This window comes from Narcine bancroftii, chromosome 5 (genome assembly GCF_036971445.1).
Source record: "Narcine bancroftii isolate sNarBan1 chromosome 5, sNarBan1.hap1, whole genome shotgun sequence".
Taxonomy (NCBI): Eukaryota; Metazoa; Chordata; class Chondrichthyes; order Torpediniformes; family Narcinidae; genus Narcine; species Narcine bancroftii.
The window spans coordinates 253,365,255-253,390,796 of record NC_091473.1 but is presented as its reverse complement, the minus strand read 5'-3'; the positions used below and the strand labels follow the sequence as shown (position 1 = coordinate 253,390,796).

The 25,542-nt window shown below is 45.5% G+C and overlaps 1 protein-coding gene across 6 annotated transcripts in view; it reads left to right on the top strand.

The window, feature by feature from the left end:
* The window catches only part of LOC138765221 (plasma membrane calcium-transporting ATPase 1-like), a 249,628-nt gene that overhangs the window by 173,723 nt on the left and 50,363 nt on the right, over positions 1 to 25,542 (top strand). For all 6 annotated transcript variants that reach the window (XM_069942198.1, XM_069942200.1, XM_069942199.1 and 3 more), the window contains 4 exons: positions 200 to 414; positions 9,427 to 9,669; positions 12,793 to 13,034; positions 15,869 to 16,097. In XM_069942198.1, the coding sequence (XP_069798299.1) occupies positions 200 to 414; positions 9,427 to 9,669; positions 12,793 to 13,034; positions 15,869 to 16,097 (929 nt within the window). The remainder of the gene's footprint in view (positions 1 to 199; positions 415 to 9,426; positions 9,670 to 12,792; positions 13,035 to 15,868; positions 16,098 to 25,542) is intronic.

The following is a 25,542-nucleotide window of genomic DNA, read 5'->3' as shown; positions in this document are numbered from 1 at the left end:
GGTGGTGGAAACAGGTATGATGGGAATGTTTCTGAGGCTGCTGGATAACCATCCGAATGTGCAAGGATATGGGTTTTGTGCAGGCAGTAGGGATTTAGTTTGATTTGGGGATCACTTCCGTGCAGACCTGAGGACCGAAGGGTTGGCTCCTGTCCTGAACTGTTCCATGTTCTAATTTAATCACCTTTACCTCCTCCAGGTCTGCTTATGTCAGCGGTCACAGTCATCATCCTGGTGTTGTATTTTGCGATCGACACTTTTGGAATCCAAGGCAGACCCTGGTTGGCGGAGTGTACCCCGATCTACATCCAGTACTTTGTGAAGTTTTTCATAATTGGTGTTACGGTGCTGGTGGTGGCTGTACCTGAGGGTCTCCCACTGGCTGTGACCATCTCTCTGGCCTACTCTGTAAAGGTGAGATCCTTTGTGTTGAAGAATCCAGGGGTAGGACTGATAACCGGTTGGTTTATGTCACAGTCAAGTGGCACAAAGTATCGTCGGGTGTAGCTTTGAGGCCATTTTAATCGAACGAGCCTGTCCTGAAAGCTGACTCTTCCTTAGCAGATTCCTGCAGAAACATTTGTTTGGTTTATGTCAAAAGTGTATCTAATTTGAAAGTGTAAATTATATAGTAGAGCCACAGAACATTACAGCACAGGAAAACAGGGCCTTCTAGTCTGTGCCGAACTATGATTCTGCCTGGTCCCATTGACCTGCACCCCAGACATATCCCTCCATACCTCTTCCATCCATGGACCTGTCCAATTTTTTTTAAATCTTAAAATTGAGCCCGCTTTCACCACCTCAGATGGCAGCTCGTTCCACTCTCACCACTCTGTGTGAAGTTCTCCCTCATGTTCCCCCTAACCTTTTCCCCTTTCACCCTTAACCCATGCCCTCTGGTTTGCATCTCTCCCGCCCTCAGTAGAAAAAGCCTATTGGCACTTACTCTGTCTGTCTGTCCCCCTCATAATTTTAAATACCTCGATCAAATCTCCCCTCATTCTTCTACGCTCCAGGGAATTAAGTCCTCACCTGTTTAACCTTTCCCTGTAACTCAGTCCCTGAAGTCTGGACAACATCCCAATCAATCTTCTCTGCACTTATTGATATCTTCTTAAAAAGTATTGTTTTTGAAAATTGCAAAGTGAGGTGAGGAACCGTGGTTCAGATGTGTAACAGCTGTTGTACCTCTGGTTGTTTCAACTAGAGCTTGTGAGCGTCCTTCACATTTCAATGTGGAATTAGTTTTAAATTGGCAAGAACTAGGAGCAGGAGTCAGCCATCCAGCCCATGGAGCCTGCTCCGCCATTCAATGAGACCGTGGCTGATCTGGCCCTGGACTCTGCTTCACTTACACCCCTTTTGCCCTGAACCCTTTCTACATGCAAAAATCTATCTGCATCTTAAATGTACTTAGTTAAGCTGCTTACTTGGGCAGAGATTTCCACAGTAAAAACACACAGATGCTGGAGGAACTCAACCGGTATCACAGTGTCCATAGGAGGTAAAGATGTATTAGTGACGTTTCAGGCCTGAGCCCTTCTTCAAGTGTCTGCAGACTTTTGTGTTTCATAGAATTTCACAGACTCGCTACTTTCTGGGAGAACCATTTCCTCCTCATTATCGTTCTAAATCTTAAGTTTTTGGTCTTTAAATCCAGTTTATTGCCACCTGATTGCACAAGTACAACCCGAGGAAACAGTGTTCTTTGCCCCTCAGACCAAAACATTCAGACACACAACCAGACAGACAAATAAAACATGCAGGACAAGTATTATATCTATAAACATAAATAAATATTGCTTCATGAACATAAGAGGCTCGGAGGGTCAGTGTGAGCAGTTCCTTTGGTCGTTCAGCGTTCTCGCTGCCTGTGGGAAGAAGCTGTTCCTCAGCCTGGTCGCGCTGGCTCAGATCCTCCTGTATCTCTCCCCAGATGGGAGCAGCTGAAAGATGCTGTATGCGGGGTGGAAGGGGTCCTCACTGATTTACATGCCCTCTATTTAAAAATAAATTAGCAAATTATTAACTAATCCAGGCCATTTTGGTGCAAGAGACCATGCCGTCCAATTTACACCCAATTAATCAACCACCCCAGTACACTTTGAATGGTGGGAAGAAACCGGAGCCCACGGGGAAAACACACGCAGACTCGGGGAGAACACACAAACTCCTCACAGACAGCGCGGGATTTGAACCTCCGGTCCCGATCACTGGCGCTGTAAAGGCGTTGTGCCACCCTGAATTAGTTATTTTTAATTCTTGCCTCATGCTGATCTTTCCCTTCCCCCCCACCCCCAAATCACAGTTGTGTATTGTGAGAAATTTATCACATTCCCAATGATGGCAGTGTCTTTGTTAGAAGACACCTCACTGCCTACCACCCCAAGGATAATCGAGGGTAGGCAACAGATGCTGATCTTGCCAGCAGTGCCCACATCTGCAAGGTGGGAGAAGTATATACTGTCAAGTGATGGAAATGTGTTCTAAAACCTGCTGGAAAATACTTTGTGAAGAGGTGTGCAAGTCTGCAGACACTGTGAAGGTAGTAAAATCACACAGAAATACTGGAGGAACTCAGCCGATCTCACAGCGTCCACAGGAGGTAAAGACATATTACCGATATTGCGGGCCTAAGCCCTTCTTCAAGGAATAAGCAAAAAGCGGGCGGACGTCAGAATAAAGACTGGAAGAATGAGAGAGAGGGGAGTGTACACCAACAGGCTAAACGTGTTAGTTGCATATGATAAGAAGGAAGGTGAGAATTGATTTTGGGTCTGTGAAAGGAGGCAGGGGTAATAGATAAGGTGGGGGGGGGGGGTGGGTGGGGAGTTTTAACAGAAACCAGAGAAGTCGATGTTAATGCCGTCCAGTTGGAGCGGGCCCAGTCAGAAGATGAGGTGTTGCTCCTCCAATTTGTGGGTGGTCTCGGTGTGGCAAAGTATGAGACACGTCGGCAAGGGAATGGGCCGAAGAATTGAATTGGGCGGCCACTGGGAGATCTACGCTATTGCGGCGGACAGCGCCGAGGTGTTTTCAAGTTCAGAACAATTTATCATGGGAATATCACTCTATCAGGACAGGACAGTTTTTGACATGAAGCAAAGGGTTGCTCAGGGAGAGGAATACTTTCACCTTGTGGCCGTGCAGCAGAAAGGCCATCGTAAAGCTTAAGGCCAGTTGTTTCTTGTTCCAAGTTCACGTGCAGAAGCAGTGATGTTCATTTAACTCCCTTCCTTGGTCCACACTGATGGCATCGCAATATGATTTTCCAATAAAGTGAGTCCACTAATTATACGAGTGACTTCATTTTCTATCCAGGCACACCATGCAAAGAAATGGCCTGGAAACATTCCAATGAATGCACCCATTTGCACTGAGAAGGAAGATTGACAATCTTGAATTAGAGGCTGGAAAGACTTTAAATTGGCCCAAGATAACATTTAACCGGTGTAATCAATCTCCAAGTAATGACATGTTTAGAACTGTTTGAAAACACTCAGGATTGGATAAACGAGGAGATGATGGTTTGTTTTACAATACTGGAAGATAGGAATACTTTAAATTCTTCTGATTTCTTGATCCTGGCTGATTTTTGTTCAGCTTACTTGAAAGCTAAGAACGTGGTTCACTTTCCTCTGCCAGCTAATTACAGATTGATGCTGGCAATCTCTGAGCTCATCATTGCTCAGTCGTGTACCTTGGGATGTTTCCAAGGGAGCAGTACAATGTGATAGATCTGCGGGGAGCTGCCCGTTTTCTTGGATTGATGAACTAGTCCTTGGTTTTAACCGCACAGCTTTTGAGAACATATTCAGTTTCTTGGCCCTTTGTTTCCTTTTTCTGTGGTAACAATAATTATAGGAAGTCATTCCACTGCAGTGGCAGAATTGATAAATGTGCTTCACATCCATTCTGCGGCCACAGCTCTTTTCCAAGGAATGCGTTCATTTAAGATCAGAGCCACCACAAGTCAAAATAAATGTTGCCCAGTTAACCAACCCCTATACTGCTTGCACAGAGGACCGGAGAATGTTGTTTCGTCGGGTTGCACTTGTGCAATCAGGTGACCCTAAACTCGATTAGAAGTTTACGTTTGTGTTGTTTGGCATCGAGTGGTAAGGTTTTCGGCCCCATTTACCAATGAAAAGATGGGTACATGCTAGTATGTCGTAAAGGTGTATTTTTCCCCAAGGCTGATTGTTGAAGTAAGAAAGCATGTGATTGCGATACACCTCTCGCAGTCTTGCGGTTCCAATGTGACTAGTAAAGTCAGATCGTTCCCTCTGCATTGCAAGAGACACAGGGTTGTAATGTAATTAACAAAGTAGAAGCTTAATGGGTTCTCCTCAGAAATTCGCATCAGGATGTTAATCTTGGGATTGCGGGAAGTGAGTCCAGTGGCAATGAAAGGGAGTAAAGGGCACGAGAAGGCTCTTTCTGAGGTTTGCTTCACTTGACTAAATCATCTGGGGGGAAAGAGTGTGCGTGATTGCATCTAACTCCCATCATCTTCGGCGTACAGTGGCTGCGCTCACAGAATGCACTGCTGATACCCGCCAAAGTTTCTGTGTCCCAATTATGCGGCCACATTGAGAAGAAGAACAAGGGCAGCGTACGCGGGGGAACGTCGGTCCCCGGGTTCCACTCAAAACCACATGCTCTTCTGGGGAAAATGCCATTCATTCTCCTTCTGCCAGCTGCATTTGAAGACTGTAATGGTTCGAGTAACTTCACAAACATTCATGGATTAGCTGAAATCATATTGGTCTTATAATTCCATAAATGATTGATGAGCAAACAATGTAAGAAATAGGAGGAGGAGTTGGCCATTTGGCCCGTCGAGCCTGCTTCATCATTCAATATGGTGGTGGCTCATCTCCACCAATCTGCCTTTTTCCCCCTATCCCTCAATTCTCCACCTATGTAAAAATCTATCCAACCTTGTCTTCAATACATTTACTGGGATCACCCCCCCCCCCCTCCCACGCTTCAATGGGCAGCAAATTCCACAGATTCACCAGTTCCTCCTCATCTCTGACCTAAATCTACCACCCTGAATCTTGAGGCTATGTCCCCTAGTTCTGGTCTTCTCCCACCAATGGGAACAACTAAACTACTTCTATCTTATCTATGTCTTTCATAATTTTATATGTTTTTATAAGATCCTCTCTTATTTTAAATTACAGTGAGTACAGTCCCAGTCCATTCAATCTCTCCTCCTTCATCCTTGGAATCAACCTGGTGAACCCCTCCTCTGCACCAGTCCATCCTTCCTCCAATAAGGAGATCACAACTGTATGCAGTTCTCCAAATGCAGCCTCACCAGTTCCTTGTACAGTTGCAGCAGGACCTCCCTGCTTCTAAATTCAGTCCCTCTAGTCAAGTCAAGTTTATTGTGATCCAATTGTACAAGTACAACCCGAGGTGCAAAACACGCAGACGCACAACCAAACATAACACACATACAGACAAACAATACATACACAGGATAAGTATTTCATCTATACACATAAATAAATAATGTTTTGCACATATGAAAGTCTCGGGTGGTTCGTGTGAGCAATCCTTTTGGTCTAGCAATGAAGCCCAACGTTCTCTTTGCCCTCTTGATAGTCTGAAATGATGAGAGTTTATTATCATACACATGAGTACAATGTTGAATTTAACCTTTAAGGTCACATGAAGTTCAAAAAATTTTTGAACTTGCCCCAGGGACATCTCGATTAGTTACAGGGCTGCATCAATGAATAGAAATAAGTGGCCAAACCCAATTCAACAAGGGTCCAAAAAAGTGAAACAACATTGGTAGAAGCTCTTCACAAGCCCGTAGAGTCAGACAAAAGAGAAAGCAGGAGGCATGCAGAGGGACATCAATCTCGCTCCTCACTGTTGATGCTTCCAGACAGGCAAGGGGCAGGAAATTGAGGAAAGTTGTGTTTAGGAAAATATATATTTATGTAGAATTACTATGAAGCTTTTTGGGTGTTTTGTTTCAACCATGTAGCCAACAACTGAGTGTTTTATTTCACGGGAAACGCCGGGGTATCCAGCTAGTAATGAATATAAAAGGATACATAAATAAATATTCACATTTGCAGTGAGTACAAGAAAGATGTTTCAGTTTCAATGTAGCCTTTACTGCACTGTTGGCCAGAAGAGCCATTCTTCTTAAATGGAAAGATACTAATTCACCGAATTTGATGCAATGGCTTTCTCAAATTACGTCATATTGAAGTTTAGAAAAAATTAGAAGTTGCACTTTTGACTCCCCCGTTAAGATCCTTTTATAAACTATTTTTGTATGAGTTCATCTGTATTTTGACTTCACCTTCCAGACGGTTCTCGATTTCTGTTTCTTTTTTATAAATTAAGGACCAGATAAATAGTTTGTACTGATCTGTTGTAGTGAACTCTCTCCATTTAGGCGGCCCGGCCTTTTTAATTATTTTAAATTTTTGTTGTTGTTTCTTTTTTGTTTATTTCGGTGGGTTAGATGGGATTTTAATTTTAAAAAATAGTTTCTCTTTTTGAATATTCCACATTGAGGAGAAAGGGTTCAATATTGTTCAATATTTGGTAGACAATTGAGATGTGCAGAGCCACAAAGGGATTTAGGAGTGATGGTAAATAGTACCCTCAAGGCTGATACTCAGGTAGATGGTGTGGTGAAGAAGGCATTTGGAATGTTGGCCTTCATCAATCGGAGTATTGAATTCAAGAGTAGGGAGGTTATGATGAAATTGTACAAGGCATTGGTGAGGCCAAATTTGGAGTACTGTGTACAGTTTTGGTCACCAAATTATAGGAAAGATAGAAACAAAATAGAGAGAGTGCAGAGAAGGTTCACGAGAATGTTGATAGGATTTCAAGGTTTGAGTTTCAGGGAAAGGTTGTGCAGACTGGGGCTTTTTTCTCTGGAGCGTAGAAGATTGAGAGAGGACATGATCGAGGTGTTTAAGATTTTAAAAGGGACAGACAAAGTCAACGCGGATAGGCTTTTTCAATTAAGAGTGGGGGAGATTCAAACTAGAGGGCATGGTTTAAGATTGAAGGGGGAAAATTATAAGGGGAACATGAGGGGAAATTTCTTTACGCAAAGGGTGGTGGGGATGTGGAATGACCTTCCGACAGACGTGGTCGAGGCGGGATCATTGGTTACATTTAAGGAAAGACTGGATCGTTACATGGATAGGAGGGGACTAGAGGGGTATGGACCGGGTGCTGGTCAGTGGGACTAGGAGGGTGGGGATTTGCTACGGCATGGACTAGTAGGGCCGAACTGGCCTGTTCTGTGCTGTAAATGGTTATATGGTTATATGCTTATATGTTATAATGTTACACGCATCATGTATCGCAATATATTGATGTGTCTGTTTTTACTGCTCGATTTTGGTTTCTAATCTCGTGTTTTTACTTATAATATGTTTAATAAAAAGATTGAGAAAGAAAGAAGTTTCAGTGATGCAGACAGATCCTTTGGTGGCTCCAGGGTAGTTTATGGTTTGAGTAGTATGGGGAAGTTCAAGAGCCTGATGGCTGTTGGGGGGATGGGGAATAAAGGAGATGCTGAACTTAAGGGTGAAGGTAGCAGCAAGAAGAGGCTGTGACCAGCCTGCTGTAGGCCCTTTCAATAGATTGCAGTGTGGTTCTGGAGAACTGGAAAATTGTCAAGGTCACTCTGCTATTTTAAAAAAAGAATGGAGGCAGAAATTATAGGGCTGTTAGCCTAGAATCAATGGTTGGGAAGTTGCTGGAGTCGATTGTCAAGGGTGAGGTTACAGAGTATCCTTGACAAGATAGGCCAACGTTAGCATGGTTTCTGTAAGCGAAAATCTTGCCTGACAAACTTACTGCAATTTTTTGAGGAAACCACAAGCAGGCTGGACAATGGAGATGCAGTGGATGTTGTGTATATGGACTTTCAAAAGGGCTTTGTCAAGGTGCTGCACGAGATGAGAGCCCACGGAATTACAGGAAAGTTATTAACATGGGCAGAGCAGGAAACAAAGAGTGCAAATAAAGGGATCTGGTTGGCTACCAGTTGCTACTTGCTTTTATTTAATATGTTAATGTTTTGGATTGCGGAATAAATAGCTTTATGGCTAAGTTTGTAGATGATACAAAGATAGATGGAGAGGCAGGAAGTGAGGAGGAAATGGAGAGGCTGCAGAGAGGGATAGATTAGGAGAATGAGGAGAGAAGTGGCAAATTAAATATAATGTTGAGAAGTGTCTGGTCGTGCACTTTGGTAGAAGGCACAGGCTATTATTTGGATGGGGAGAAAATTCAAAATTCCCATCTGCAAAGGGACGGGAGTCCTTGGGCAAGACACCCTCAAGGTTGACCTCCAGGTTGAGTCATGAGTGAAGAAGGCGAATGCAATGTTGGCGTTCATATCTAGAGAGATAGCAAACAAGAGCAGGGATATGATGTTGAGGCTTTCTCAGCCACTGGTGAGGCTTTCTCAGCCACTGGTGAGGCTTTCTCAGCCACTGGTGAGGCTTTCTCAGCCACTGGTGAGGCTTTCTCAGCCACTGGTGAGGCTTTCTCAGCCACTGGTGAGGCTTTCTCAGCCACTGGTGAGGCTTTCTCAGCCACTGGTGAGGCTTTCTCAGCCACTGGTGAGGCTTTCTCAGCCACTGGTGTGGCTTTCTCAGCCACTGGTGAGTCCTCCCTTAGGGTACGGGGTACAGTTTGGGGCTCATTTAAGAAATTGTGTGCTGGCCTTGGAGTGGATTTTTAAAAAGTACAGAAATAATTCCTGGAATGAAGGGATTAGCATATGAGGAATGTTTGACGGCTCTTGGACTGGATTCCTTGGAGTTTGGATGAAATTAGGGGAACCTCATTAGAAGCTTTTTGAATCTTGAAAGCCCTTGACAGAGTAGATATAGCAAAGATGCGGCACAACTTCAAGGTTGAAGGACACCCATTCAAAACTGAGAATCAGAGGAATGTCTTTAGCCAGAGGGTGCTGAACCTCTGGAATTTTCTACCATGGCTGGCTGTGGAGATCAGGTTGTTGGGTGTATTTAAGGAAGAGATTGATAGATATCTGAATAGTCAGGGTATCAGAAGTAATTGGGGAGAAGGCCGGAGTGAAAGAATGGATCAGCTCATGACGGGATGGTGGAGCAGACTTGACTGGCCAAGTGGCCTACTTCTCCTCATAGATCTTATGGTCCTTGTGCTGTTGGCTGCCTTCATGAGATAGTATAGTAGCTCGTGTAGAAATCTTCAGTGGATGGGAAATGGGTGCCTGTGATGGGCTTGGCCAGGTTTGACACTTATCTGCAACCCTCTGCATTCCTGGGCACTCAAGTTTCCACACCAGACCTGGAGGGGCCCCATAAATAAAGAAATAGATATGCCAATTGGGAAATTGCATCGTTTTTATTCTGTAATCTTCTGTTTTGACAGAAAATGATGAAGGACAATAATCTGGTCAGACATTTGGACGCCTGTGAAACGATGGGCAACGCCACAGCCATCTGCTCGGATAAGACAGGGACTCTCACCATGAACCGGATGACAGTGGTACAGTCGTACATTGGAGAAACTCACTACAGGCAAATCCCAGCCCCGGATGTAATCCTACCCAAAGTGTTGGAACGGATTGTCAATGGAATAGCTATTAACTCCGCTTACACTACCAAAATCCTGGTGAGCTGGTATCTGGGATAAATTCTTTATCATGGAACCATGGAACATTACAGCACAGAAACAGGACCCTTCTGCCCTTCTAGTCTGCGCCGAACAATCTTTTTGCCTACTTCCACTGACCTGCACCCAGTCTATTGTCCTCAATACCCCTCCTATCCACATACTTGTCGAAATTCTTCTTAAATGTTCATAATTGAGCCCACATTCACCACCTCAGCTGCCAGCTAGTTCTACACTCCCACCACTCTCTATGTGGAAAAAGTTCCCCCTCACGTTCCCCCTAAACTTTTCCCCATTCACCCTTAACCCAGGCCCTCTGGTTTGTATCTCACCTACCCTCAGTGGAAAAAGCCGACCTACATTTACTCTGTCCCCCTCATAATTTTAAATACCTCTATCAAATCTCCCCTCATTCTTCTTCGCTCCAGGGAATAAAGACCTAACCTGTTTAGCCTTTCCCTATAACTCAGTTCCTGAAGTCCTGGCAACATCCTAGTAAATCATCTCTGCATTTTTTCTATCTTATTGATAACTTTCCTGTAGTTCGGTGACCTAAACTGAACGTGATACTCCAAATTTGGCCTCACCAATATACTTTACCATTACATCCTGGCTCCTGTACTCAATACTTGATAAAGAAAGCCAATATTCCAAAAGCTCTCTTTACAATCCAGTCCACCTGTGACACCACTTTCAGGGAATTATGTATCTGCATTCCCAGATCCCTCTGTTCTACCGCACTCCTCAGTGCCCGACCATTCATGATGTATGTCCTTTCTGGGCTTGTCCTTCCAAAATGCAACATCTTACCCTTGTCAGCACTCATCTTATGAAGTGTTGACATTTTCCAGTCTTTCCAAGGCTGACTTGTTTGTTTAATAGTAGATTGATTGTAATAAATTTGCACATTTGGATAGCGTGTAGCATTCAGCATTTCCAAAGTTGTGTTCCTTCAGCGGAGATATCCTTTTAAGGAAATATCCCCCTCAGGCCCAAAGATCTGACATAAACAGTGTTAATAAAATTGTCCTGTAAACAGAAAAGTGGCTTTCAGTCCACTTTCTAACCTTTTCAACAACATTATAAATATTGGAAAATCTGTAATCCTTCTGACATAAACCACGCTGGTTAAAGGAGCTTTTTTTCTCAAGGGAAGGAAATGATGAATGTGCTTTCACAGAGTAAAGTCACAAAGTTTTACAGCATGGAAACAGGCCCTTCAGCCCAACCTGTCCATGCTGACCAACCTTGTTCCATCGCCTGCATTCGGCCTGTTTTCCTATAAACGTTTCTGGTCCATGTCAAAATGTTTGTTGGATGTCATAAGCGGGCAAGGCTACAGCTGTGTTGACTTTCCACAGGAGCTCTATCGAGAGCATCCTGGCCGGCTGCATCACATTGTGGTACGGTTGCTGCAGAGAAATGGATCAGAGGTCAATACACAGGACCATAAAAGTGACAGAGAGGATCACTGGAGTCTCCCCCTCCACCCGCACTCCGATCGACCATGATCTACTGGGATCATTGTCTGAAGAGGGAGCACAAAATCAGTGAGGACCCCTTCCACCCTGCACACAGCATCATTTCCACTGCTCCTGTCAAGGAAGAGATCCAGGAGGATCAGAGCCAGCACCACTGGGCTGAGGAACAGCTTCTTCCCACAGGCAGGGAGAATGCTGAATGACCAAAGGAACTGCTCGCACTGACCCTCTGCAGTTATGAAACAATATTTAGTTATTTTTATATATGTGTATTTGTCCTGCATATGTATTGCTTGTCTGTATGTGTTTTATGTCTGGTTTTCTCTTATTTGTATTTCCACCGAGGACTGGAAAACATTGTTTAATCTGGTTGTATTTATACAATCGGATGATAATAAACTTGAACATAAATTGTAACCAATTCCTCTCGCAGCATGTTCCATATAACCCACCATCCTCTATGTGAAGAAGCTGCCCCTGAGGTCCCTTATTAAATCTCACCCCCCCCCCCCCCCCCCACCACTTCACTTTAAATCTATGCTCTCCAGTTTATAATTGCCCAGACCTGGGGAAACCACTGCGACTATTTTGCCTCATTCACACCTCTCACAATTTTGTACGCCTCAGTAGCATGCACGACCCCCCCTCCCCCAACCCCCCCCCCCCCCCCACCGGGAGAAAATTCCCAGCCTATCCACCATCCCCATATATTTCAAGGCCACCAATCCTGCTAACATTCTTTCCTGAACCCCTTTCCAGCTTCACAATCTCTATCCGCTATCTGGGTGACCAGAACTGCCTGCAGTTCTCCCAAGTGTCATCCTATCAGTGTCTTGTCAGTCGTAATAGGAACATAGGAAGTAGGAACAGGAGTAGGCCAAAAATGGCCCATCGAGCCTGCTCCCTACTGGACTCGGTGTCAAGGCTATATGCTGAGATCGTGTGGTGGTCAATATTTCTTAAAGTTCAGATTTATTGTCAGAAAACATACATGACTCCACATACAACCCTAAGATCCTTTTCTTTCTGCTATACTGGCCACTGTTTGCCACAAATGTTCATTATATTTATTACTGTTGAGCAATACACAAACATGCTGGAGAAACTCAGTAGGTCACATAGAATCTCTAGGATGTAAAGCAGTGGTTTTCAATCTTTTTATTTCCACTCACATCCCACTTTAAGCGATCCCTACACCATTGGTGCTCTGTGATTAGTAAGAGATTGCTTAAGGTGGGATGTGGGTGGAAAGAAAATGGTTGAAAGCCAGTTTTAATCATTCCTAATTGACTCTTATTCCACGGTTTCATCACTCCAAAGGACAATTTTTCTCAAGCAAAATATTTCAGTAACAGTTGAGTCTAGGGCAGTGGTTCTCAACCTTCCCTTCCCACTCACAGACCACCTTAAGCAACCCCTTACTAATTACAGAGCACCAATGGCCTAGGGATTACTTAACGAGGTATGTGAGTGGAAAGATAAAGGTTGAGAATTGCTGATGTAAAGAGTAACCAGTGTTTCGCCCCCTTGGTCGAGGTAGCTGCCAGCACTTTTGTGTAATGCACTCCAATCTCAGTGTCTGCAGTCTTTCCTGTTGGAACTGTCTGACTGTTGACTTCACTCCTGTTCTGCTCCTCGCCAGCCCCCAGAGAAGGAAGGAGGTCTTCCTCGACATGTCGGCAACAAGACCGAATGCGCTTTGCTTGGCTTTGTGTTAGACCTGAAGCAGGATTACCAGGCTGTGCGGAATGAAATCCCAGAAGAAAAGCTCTACAAGGTGTACACCTTCAACTCTGCACGCAAGTCCATGAGCACAGTGTTGAAGAACGCAGATGGAAGTTTCCGTATGTACAGCAAGGGTGCGTCCGAGATCATCCTTCGCAAGTAAGCAGGTCTTTCTTGGTTTACGTAGAGAAAGGTCAAATGGGTCTTGCCATTGTCACTTCTGGTTATATATGCTCAATTCTCTAGTCACATCAACTCAGGAAATTCCTACTTCAACTGACAAAAGTTATACATGTAAATGGCTTGCTTTCAACGGAAGCTTTTAGTGAATTCTCCTGAGGCGAGGAAAATGTAGAAAAAATGACAGCTTTTCCATTTCCTGCCCTCTCCCCTCGTGGAGAGAGTTACCTAACTGTGACTCGGAATCATTGCTCCCCATGTGCCAGCAAACAGCCCATTCCTGACGAGTATTTTCCTAGAATGTGGTGTGCGAGGTTAACTTGGGCTCCTACCTATATTTTCTCACACCTTGATGAAGAGTTCAAGTCAGAAACGTTGGTTATGCATCTTTGCTATACAAGGTACACTGGGTGACCTGCTGAGTTCCTCCCGCATTGTGGTTTTACCTCATTCACAGTGTCCGCAGACTTTCGTGTATTGACGTTTTGTTAGTCCAGACTTAAAAAAGTGAAGGGAGTTGCGTCGAACCCTTACAAAACCTGTCAGATCACAACTAGAAAAGCTTTTTATCTAGCGTTGATTAGCACGCCTCTGGAAGGATTCCAAGGTGCAGGGAGAATATCAAAGGGCTTTACTGGAATAGTTCCAGGGGTGAGAGATTTCAGCTAAGAGATAGGATGGGGGTTGTTTTTTTATGAAATAATTTTCGCACTGAAGAGGACAGACACAGATTTACGGAACATGGGTAGATTCTAACGAGATTTTCAAAAATCCACAGGGAGGAGACACCACCCATCTTTAAAGGGTAGCAATCTGTGGGGTGGGGGGGGTGAGGAGAGAGACGGCTTTCATTCCACAAAAAGCTGAGGGCAGACGGAGGACTGGATCAAAAGAGAATGACAGAAAGATAAATGCTGAGGGGAAATTTACAGCACGGTATAAAGCTGGCCAGATATATAAATAGATTGTAAGAGTTTCCATAGATATTCACAAAAGGAACCGAATGAATGTTGGTCCCACACAGAGTTTGGGAATTAATGATGAAATACAGGAAAAGAGAGATTCAATAAGGAGGCATTTTCCATCATTCAGTGATGTAAGTTACAGCTGCAAATCAGGATCAGAAAGAGAGGGGAGGAACTTCAGAACAGTGCAGTCATCAGGCCTACGAAGTAGTTGTAGAAAAGTTGGGAGAATCTAGGACAAGAGGCCACAGCTTCAAGATTGAAAGGTGTCCACTTAGAACAGAATTTCTTTCAGCCAGAGGGCGGTGAATCTGTGGAATTTGTTGCCCAGGTGATTGTGGGGCTGGATCATTGGGCCATATTTAAGTTAGAAATTGATAGGTTCTTGATTAGCCAGAACATCAAAGGTTATGGGGAGACGGTCGGGCAGTGGGGCTGTGGGAAAATGGATCAGCTCGTTACTGGATGGCGGGGCAGACTCGATGGACTGAATAGTCTATTTGTGCTCCAAAGTCTCATGGTCTAATAATTGGAACAATGTCACCAGATCCCATTGACCTCATCCCAAGGCCTTCCCTGGAAGTAGCGATTGAAATGGCTGATGCATTGGTGTTAATTTTCCAAAGAGTCCTGGATTCAGGGAACACTTCAATCGATTAGCAAATGTAATTACCTGCCTCAAAAAGGGAAGGAACAAGAAACCATAGATTTAAAAATAAGGGATGACCCATTTCAGTCAAAGGTGAGGTTTTTTTAAATTTCTTAGTCACAATTAGTAAAGGATTGCTTAAGGTGGGATGTGGGTGGAAAGAAAACGTTTGAAACCCACTGTTTTAATCGTCCCTCATTGACTCGTTATGTGCACAGTTTCAGAACTCCAAAGGAAATGGGCCACTGACAGTTTTTCTCAAGTAAAATATTTCAGTAACAATTGGGTCTAGAGCAGTGATTCTCAACCTTCCCTTCCCATTCACATCCCTCCTTAAGCAATCCTCCCTTACTCATCACCAAGCACCGATGGCCTAGGGATGACTTAAAGTGGTAAGTGAGTGGAGAAAGGCCGAGATCCTCTGTTCTCTGACCCTATTGAAGAACAGTAATTGGCCTCTTGTCTATTTCTTGTGAGAATTTATTGTTGTAGATGTGAGTACATCTTACAAGGCTTTTACTTAAATGTGCAGTGACCCCCCAGGAGGAGACATGGGTTCCCCAGTTGAGAATAGCTGATCCAGACCATTCAACAGATACAAGTCACAATGATCCACTGTTTCCATCTCTTCTTCACTTTCTCCTGTTCTTGCATTCCTCCCTCCCCCCACCCCTTCCCAGTGGTCTCTCCCTCCCTCTGTCTCTCTACCCCCTCACCTTCTTGTCCGATACGCTAGCACTTCTTGGCCCCTCCCCAGTTTCGTTCCTCTCTCACATGCTTACGATCACCTCCTTTTTGGTCTCAATGACTCGCAACATTGCCCGACTATGTCTACCCGACCCGTTGAGACCCTCCAGCTTCTCGTTATTCAGGAGAAGTCTGCTGGCTGGACTTGCCCTTCTTTGGAAACCAGGGGGGACCTTCTAATGAGCAAAACCAATTCTACGGCAAACTGACGTTCTTAAACTCCAATTAGTCCTGCCTAATGTCAACAGCTTTTATTTTTAGAGCTTCAGTTACTGCACAACTGTTAAATCCTTCTTATTCACTTCCTCCTCCACCTTGTCAAAACTGCGACCAGCGTGTCTGCTACTCTGGGCTTCCTGTCGAGAACAGCTGCTATCGGGTGCTGCTTTAGTGACCTTGGTGATGTGCCTACCTCACATGCAAAAAAAAAATGCATTAAAATTATTTTTCAGGTGCACCAAGTTAATAAATAAGAGTGGAGACGTCGTGTCTTTCAAGGCAAGAGATCGTGACGAAATGGTCAAGAAGGTGATCGAGCCAATGGCTTGTGAAGGCCTGCGAACCATCTGCTTAGCGTACAGAGACTTTGTGAAGGAACCGGACTGGGACAATGAGAATGAGATTCTGAGCGACCTGACCTGCACCACAGTTGTAGGAATCGAGGATCCTGTGCGACCTGAGGTAGGTCACGTCTGTTAAAGGGGAAAGTTTTATTCTTTGCTAATGCTGGTTGAGGGCATGGTGCAAGGAGTTAAATTCAGAAGTGGTTCAAGGTAATATCCATGATAAACCTTTGTCTGTAAAGAGTTTCCATTAGTTTTACCAGTGCCTCTAACAGTAAGAGAAAGAGAAGCAAAAGAGGGACCCTTCGGAGGCACTGAGTGTCCGTGGATTGGCCTCCAGAGCTCCCGCAGCCTCACAGACTCTTGTTCGATCCATTGGCCGCCCAAGCTTCAAATCTGAACCTCCAAAATGATCAGGAAGCCTTCAGCACCTGAGGCCCTTCGGGAGCCATTCTTGCCCTCAGCGCCCTCATGAATCCCAGCTCCGATACCTGGTTCACGTGAGCCAGTCTCCTGCAGCCTGCACCCTGTGTGATTCCTTCAGCCGCTGAGCACCTCACTGATCTGCCACCATGGTCACCTCCCCTGTAGGATCGACTCCTATGCTTCTGCTCAGCGGTGGGGTCTGCCCGTCTGCTGCTACCTCCGAACAGGTCCACCATCTTGTACACAGACCTCTGTGGTTGCAGGATTTAAAAATAACACTGTCAGCCCCTTTAACATGTTGCTTAAAGCCTGTATGGTGGTGTTGCCTTGAGGCCCAGACAGTAGGGCCCTGCGAAGCAACGCTGTGCCTCTGCTCGCAGCTCAACTCTACGCTATTGGAAAATGTGGAGTTTGTGGCTGCTTTGTAAATCCGCTCAAGACTACTGCAATTTATTATTTAACATTTTATTTTTGGGAAAATTTCTGCCTGGAGGCTCAATGTAAAATGAATACAGCAACGTTTTTGCATTTGGCAGCTTCTGATGTCCTCACACTCTCAGTTTCCATGAGAGCTTGAATTGAGCTGGGCTGCTTGGGCATCCTTGTACTTGAGAGGACACTTCCCTCATCCGAGTTTCTTGTCTTGGAATGGCCAAAGCTCGCGCCAGCCACTCAGGCTCACGAAAACTTCAGAGCGCGCATGCCACGTCTTCAGATCACCCTCAAAAATGCCTCTCCCTTCTATCAAGAAAAGTAAGAAAGGCCTACATTTAAATAGCCTTTCACATTCACTTCAGGAATGCCAGTGAAGTAATCTGGTGTGATGTAGTGGGGCGGGGGTGGAGGAGTGCGGAGAGGAGACGATTTGCACAATTGTGGCAGTAACCAGATTGTGTGCCTGAAATGTAAGGAGGGATAAATGTTGGCCAGATCTCCTGCAGTTTTCAGAATAATGTCCTGGGTTGTTTTACATCTAGTGGAGGGAGCAGTTCAACACTTCATCCAAGAAATTAAGACAGATTTGTCTAACGTTACAGATAAATGCTGAGGTTAAAGTATGTGTGGAACTAAAATCTCTTCAGGGGCTATTGCATATATATCATCTTTGCATAGTTAGAACACTACAGCACAGTACAGGCCCTCGGCCCACGATTTTCTGCTGATCCATGTAGACCTACCAAAAAAAATGTAACTCTACCGCATAACCCTCTATTTTTCTTGCATCCATGTGCCTTTCTAAGAGTCTTTTAAATGCTCCTATTATTCCAGCCTCCACCGGCATCCAGGCACCTACAACTCCTTCTGTTAAAAAAAAAATTGCCAAAGTTGTTCAGGGTTCCTTTATTTTCACGTAACAATATATAAAAGTGTAATATACACGTTAGACATTTATCTGCCATAAGGCAAGCGAAGAGTCACCATTAGTGATACCCGGTGCCGCTTACAATGAGAGAAAGAGAAGCAAAAGAGAGTTCCTTCAGAGTTGCTGAGTGCCCGTGGATTCGCCTCCAGTATACCCGCCACCTCTGCAGCCGCACAGACTCCAGTTCAATCCACTAACCACAAGATCCAAACCTCTGATACAATCGTGAACCCTTCAATGACCAAGGCCCTTGGGGAGAGCTTCTCGCCCTCTGCCCACTCTGGTGTCTCCCGTAAACTGTGCTCCCTTCACTTTGCACAGATGTCCTCTGCTGTTGGCTCCTCCTGCCCTGGGAAGCAGGCGCTGGCTGCCCACCTGCTGTTCACGTCCAGCCATTTGATTCAATCCTGGTTGATCGTGCAACCTCAGTTCTGTTCTCTTGCTCTCCACACCTCCTGACACCTTTCACCAGAAGGGTCTCATCCAACCCCCTTCTGAAAATATATCTAACAAAACGGCCTCCACAACTTTCTGTGGGTGGGAGTTCCTCAAGTTGACAACTCTCTGAGTGAAGAAGTTTCTTTTCATCTCACTCCTAGATGGTTCCCCCCTCCTGTGACCCCCCACCCCCCCATCCCATCTCTCTTCTTCCGTCAGTCCTGCCATCTCATGGGTCAACCTGGTGAACCTTCACAGCACCCCCTCAATAGAAAGAATGTCAGATGAGGAGGCCAAATCTGCATGCAGTGCTCAAGAAGAGGCTTCACCCGGGCCTTGTACAAGTGCAGTCAAAATCTCTCACGCTAAGGACCAACTTTGCTTACTTCAACATCTGTTATACCTGCGTCCCAACCTTCACTGACTGATGCACTGTGTCAGCCAGGTCTCACTGTGACACCCCTTTTCCGAATACATCACCATTCTGATGAGAATTTGACTCCTCCTGTTGTTGCCACGAAAGTGGACAACCTCACATTTATCTACATTATCCTACATCTGCCTTGTATTTTCCCACATTCCTAATCTGTCCATGTCACTCGTGGAATACGGGGTTAGGAAGTCATGTTGCAGCTATGCAGAAACTTGGGATAGCCTGCTCTTGGAGTATTGCGTGCAATTCTGGTGCCCCCCGCCCCCCCACCCACCCATTCCATTGTAGGAAGGATGTTAATGCTTTGGAAAGGATACAGAAAAGATTTACTACGGTGTGCCTGGATTGGAGGGCATGGTTATGGGGAGTGGCTGGACAAACTTGGTTGTTTTCTCTCAATCGTCAGAGGCTGAGAGGAGACATGATAGAGGATTGTAAAAATATAAGAGACCTGGATAGGGTGGACAGTGAGAATCTTTATCCCAGAGTTAAAAAGGCACATGCAAGAGGACGTGCATTTGAGGTGGTGGCAGGGAGTTTAAAGATGTCCATGGAAAGAATTTTTTACACAGGAAGCTGGAACAGGCTACCTGGGGAAGGGCTGGGAGCAGAAACAACAGACACATGAATATGCAGGGAATAGAGGGGTATGGGTCAGGTGGAAGCAGCAAAGTTTTAGTTTAGCATCAAGATTTACTGTCATGAACAAGGCACGAAATTCAGTGTTTTGCAGCAGCGTTACGGCAAATGTTCATATTATAACCACCTTACAAAAAGTAAATAAAAATAATGCACGAAAAGTCAAAGTGAGGCAGTATCTGTGGTTCATTCATCGTTCAGGAATCTGAAGGCTGTGGGGAAGAAGTTGTCTTTGTGCCACTGGGTGCTCGTCTTCAGGCTCTTGGACCTTTTTCCCCTGATGGTAGCAGAGTGAAGGAGGCATGGCCTGGGTGGTGGGGGTCCTTGAGGATAGAGGCTGCTTTTTAAGATACCGCCTCATGTAGATGTCCTCGATGGAGTGAAATCACGATAAGGGAACAGAAGCAGGCCATTTGGCCCATCGAGTCTGCTCCGCAAATCCATCCTGAGCTAAACTGTTCTCGCATCTAGTTCCAAATTCCGGCCTTTTCCCCATATCCCTTGATACCCTGACTAATTAGAAACTTATCAATCTCCTCCTTAAACTCTCCCAATGATCTGGCCTCCACAGCTGTAGGTGGCAACAAATTCCACAAATCCATGACCCTCTGGCTAAAAAAGTTTCTCCTCATTGTTAGGACAAATCCCTCTTCCAGGAATTAGCCTGGTGAATCTCCTTTGGACTGCTTCCAGGTACATAATAATCACATTGCTAAGGTACCCCACTAAACAGATACTATGATGGCAATAACTTCTAGTGGCCGTGATGTCGCAGGCCAAGTTAACAACTCTCTAAAGCTTTTTCTTGTCCTGAGCATTGGCACCTCTGTACCAGGCAGTGATGCCACCAGCCAGAATGCTTTCCACGGTACACCTGTAGAAGTTTTCGAGAGTCTTTGGTGACATCCCGAATCTTCACAAGAGGATCAAAGTACAGCCGCTGGCGAGCCTTCTTTCTGATTTCATTGACATGGAGGCTCCAGGACAGATTTTCAGAGATGTTGACGCCCAGGAATTTGATGTTCTTGACCCTCTCCACTAGTTGGGTGTACACATGCAGGCTGAAGGGCCTGTGCTGTACTGTTCTATGTTCTTGGGTCATTGGTTTTATGATTGTTCAGACAGACCCTTCGTTAATATCTTCAGATCTTCCTTCAGAACATTAGACGCTAAGCAAGACATATAGATCTAAGCTGTAATGTTTGTTTAAGTAATAATGTCTGTGTAACCTAGCAACATATTTGGCACACTGTAGATTAAACTAAATTTATGTAATCAGAATCAGGATTTATTGTCAAGAACAAGTCACGAAATTCGTTGTTTTGTGTCAGTATCACAGGGCAAACATTCATATAAACCTCCTTACAAAAACAAGTAAAATTAGTCCACGTAAAGATAAAGTGAGGCAGTGTCTGTGGTTCATGGATCATTCAGGAATCTGATGGCGGAGGGGAAGAAGCTGTCCTTGTGTCGCTGAGTGCTCGTCTTCAGGCTCCTGGCCCTTTTCCCAGATGGTAACAGAGTGAAGAGGGCATGGCCTGGGTGGTGGGGGATGTTTGAGGATGGAGGTTGCTCTTTTAAGACATCGATGGAGTGGTCTGGTGTCTGTGACGTCGCAGGGGGAGTTAACAGCCCTCTGGAGTTTTGTCTTGCCCTGAGAATTGGCAACTCCGACCCAGTCAGTGATGCAACCAGTCTGAATGCTCTCCGTGGTCCACCTGGAGAAGTTTACGAGAGTCATTGATGACATAAAGAATCTCCTCAGTCGCCTTACAAAGTGCGCCTTCATCTGATTTACAGACAAAGCAATCTGAATACAATGCTGGACTCACAACCCATTTTATTTCCCTCAGCTGTTGCACTGCTACGCTGCCCCAGAACCTTGCCTTGCAATTGAATAATCTTCTCCTCCCCTAGAGCCTCAACTGCAGCTGCCTTTTTAATCTGACATCGCCCAGCGAGAACTGTACAGGGAGATTGAATTTTGACAGCTTGGCCGAAAGTCAGGAGTGGTGGGGGGAAAGAGTTGCTATTTTGAAGATCGCAGCAGTGGAAGGGTGAATAGCCAGTGCAAGAATTCACAAACTGTTTTCTTTGTGTGGATAAAAATGCACAGAGATGCTGGAGGATCTCAGCAGGTCTTGCAGTGTCAGTAGGAGGTAAAGATATATAAATAACCGAAGTTTCAGGCCTGAGCCCTTCTTCCAGGTCTGAGTAAAAAGCAGACAAGCGCTTGAATTAAAAGTCTGGGGAGAAGAGAAGAAGGGGCAGGGGAGGAGCGCAGACCCATAGGCAAAAGGTGTTAATTGGATATGGATCGGAGGAAAGGTGAGAAGTGATTTTGGGGAGGGGGAATGCAGATCTGGGGGAAAAGGAAAAAAAGAGAGACAGAGCTGAGAAAAAAAGAGACTTAAAGGCCCTTTCATACAGTCAAAAAGCCCGAGTAAAGATGGAGATTCTCCACCCTTGTCTGACCTCCATGAACGCACCCTGGCTGGTTCCAAGGTGCCGGCTTCAATCCCTCTCGCAGGAAGAGTTAGCAGTGGAGCGCTGCGCTCCGCCACACTGCGTGAGTGCAATGCCGCTGCAAGCAGCTGGCTCGGGGCGGGCTGATGACGTCGTGATGACGCCATCAGGCCGCGATCCATCTCACTCACCCTTCTCCCTCCACGACCCCCTCAGGGTGGGGGGGGGGGTTGGTGGGAGCCATCAGGGCAGGGGCAGCCGGTGGGGTCCTTCAGGAGTGGCCAGTGTGGGCTGGGGCAGCCCCACCAACCGCTTCGGAACCTCACCAGGCCGCTCATCAGCGTCAGCGGCTTAATACACACCAGAACGATGGCCATCTTCTCTACCCATAATCCCCGATTCAGCTGGAACCCAGCTGCATGGGGGATTATGGGTAGAGAAGACAGCCATTGGTCTGCCGTGTATTTATGATGGCGGCACCACGGCAACATTCACCCCACCTACAGCGGCTCTGGACGACGCTCTGAAGCACCGGTCTCCATAAAAGAAGGACCAGAGCAGCCTTTTAGGACTGATCCATAAACAGGTAAGTTTAAAATTTGTATCCGCTCTGCAGCCGGCCTCGAAGCGGAGGCCCAGCAGGAAAACACCTGTAGGTTTAGATGGGGGAGGGGATGGTTTAACAGAAACCAGAGGAGTCGATATTAAAGCCATCCAGCTGGAGGAGGCCCAGATGGAATATGAGAGGTTCCTCCAATTTTGCGGGTGGTCTCAGTCTTGCAGTGCATGAGTCTGTGGACAGACACGTCAGCAAGGGAACGGGACAAGGAATTGAGATGCGTAATTTTATAATGAAAGGGTGTAAAGGTGAGTATTTCTGAACAGAGGACCTGGTGGTAACAAAGTCAATGAAGAATTAGATGGGTTCCATAGCGAGGACAGGACAGTGGGAAAGAGTGAGGGATGGGATAGTGTACGAGGAACTGGCCTCCAATCCAATAACCTTTCCGTGATCCAACTCCACTTCCATAATGAGCCATACGGTAAGCAGACTTCAGAATTACTTACCATGTCATGCTCTCTGGTCAGCAAAAAGGGGGCAGCTGGCATCAAGCAAATCCTTTGAGGAGTTTAAAGATGTGGAAGTACACAAGAGGGAAATGGGGAAGGTAAAAGGATAGCTTTAAAGATTCTACTAGTATATTATGACCAAAGGAGTAACAATAAGGTTGCCTGAAGACTTAATGTGGTGAACTCTGTGTGGAGCCACAGGAGGCAGGGAAGGACTTAAATGAGTAATTTTTTGATTGAATTTAGGCACACAGCACTGTAACAGGCCCTTCTGGCCCAAGTTCCCCAATTAACCTATAACTCCCGTATATTTTGAAGGGTGGGAGGAAACCAGAGTTCCCAGAAGAAACTTGCGCAACAGGCTTCATCCAATAATTCTCATCTGTATTAATCATGGAGACTGTATTAGAAGCTAGGGAAGAGAAGTGATGCCTTGAAGTAGATCACAAGATAATGGAACAGAACCAGGCCATTTGGCCTATTCAGTCTGCGCTGCAAATCCACCCTGAGCTAAACTGTTCTCACATCTAGTTCCAAGTTCCAGCCTTTTCCTCATATCCCTTGACTAATTGGATGTCTATGAATCCCAGTGATCCGGGCTCCACAGCTATAGGTGGCAATGAATTCCACAAATCCACGACCCTCTGGCTAAAGAAATTTCTCCTCATCTCTGTTTTAAATGGGTTCCTTCTAATTCTCAGACGGTCCCCTCGTGTCCTGGATTCACCCACCAAGGGAAACATCTACTCTGTCATTCAAAATGTTTCTGTGAGATCCCCTCTCATTCTTCTATACTCCACAATACAAAAGAGGGAATGCTGTAAGATGCAGAAAGATGGATGTCTCCTGGGCTTGTATCCTCGAACGCTGTGGGGAAAATTCTTCACTAGCACAGATGAGGTACTAGAGGATTGTTCCTACATTTAAAATGGACTGATAAGCACAAGCTAGAAGGCTACAGGCTGGTGAAGCTGACCTCAGTGGAGGTCATTGTGAGCGACGCGATTGACCTGTCTTAGGAAAGCCATGGCTAGTTAGAGATGGTCAACCTCCGCATGGAAATAAATACTCGAGTATGCTGGAGGAACCAACCAACCAATCCAGCAGATCCCTCAGTGTCCACAGGAGGGAAAGATAACCAGCATTTTGAGCCTGAGCCCTTCGTCCAGACAGACACCTGAATAATAAAGACGGGGAGAAGGAAAGAAAGTGCAGGTAGAGAAGCCGCCTGAGCTCCAACACGATCAGGAAGCCTTCACTGCCTGAGGCCCTTAGGGAGCCCTTCCTGCCCTCAGTGCCCTCTCGAATCCCGGCTCCAATACCTGGTTCCCGCGAGCCAGCGTCCAGCAGCCCGTGCTAGTCCCCCGACCGCAAGCCGCCCTCAGCCTGTGCGGGAACCTCTGCTGCTGAGTCCCCTCGTTGGTCCACTACCACGGTCACCATCCTGCAGGGTCATCTCCTCTGCTGCTTCTTCTCTTTGGAGGGAGGGAATGCTCTCTCCTTTTACTGGGGCCCTACACTAGTCCACTGCTCCCCTGGAGTCTGAAACCCCTCGTGGCCGCTGCTAACCACAGCTGTCGCCATCTTGGGCACAGACATCCGCGGTTGCAGGATTTTAGTATAAAAACACTGTTGGCTACTTTAACAGGCCGTTCAAAGTCTGTACGGAGCCATCAGGACTGGGCAGTTGAGCCTTATGGCAAAGTGCTGTGTCTCCGTTCCCCGCTCTCCCAGAGTCCGCACCAGCGGTAGTTCTGCCACTACATGTTGGCCGCATTCCGTGAGAAGCTGAATATTTTAAATCCGTCGTTCTGTATTTGAGTGATATTCGATTCTGTGAGTAGAAGATACTTTTCATTCAAAGGAAATTATTCTTGGGCAATTTGCACTTCCTTCAGGTTCTGTAATTGCTTACAGCCTTAATACGCAACTCCTGTCCCACCAAGATGGATGAATCTTAGTGCAGTAGCAATCAAGGGGCAATAGTTTCAGGCATTGCCAAGAATACGCTCGTCCTATTACCAAATAAATGATCGTGAAGCTAGATTTCCTGCTAAGACTTTGAGGTCGCAGAGATGCCCTTCAAATTAGTTCGTTAAAATTTGTACATTTCAGGTTTTGAAAAGCTGTCTTAAACTGCAGAGATTTTGAAATCTCAAATTAGAAAAGGGACCTACCAATGATGGTAGGTTGAATAATAGCTTGCCTGCCGCTGATACTGGGGCAAATCATAGGTTGTTGAGTCTCAGTTAAATTTAGAAGGGACAGAGTTGGTAGAACAGACACACATTGCTTTTATTAGACTGTAAAGTATATGGTGTCAACAACAAGCGGCAGAAAGCAGTCTGTTACTCAAAGGATGCAATAGTTCACCCTTCCATTGTTTGTTTCTCTTCAGGACCTACGTGTGGGTTTTGCGTGTGCGTGCAGAGCTTTCTGACCCTACAAACTTGAGCTTGATTGCCGGTCTTTTTAATTTGTAGTTCAGCAGACAAAATCAAAACACTGGGGCTTTATGAAGATTGGAAGGAACCGCAGAAACCGAAACAGACAAATTGCAGAAACACATGAAAGACCAGGCAGTGTCTGAGAGGGGAGAAACAAAGTTAATTTTCCACATCTTTGACTTGCCTTTGATGCTGCCCCACCTGTGTGTTCCTAGCTTTTCTTCTCTTTTTTTTAACTGGTTACGTCATGAAACAAAAGTGCTGCAACAAAAATCTTGTT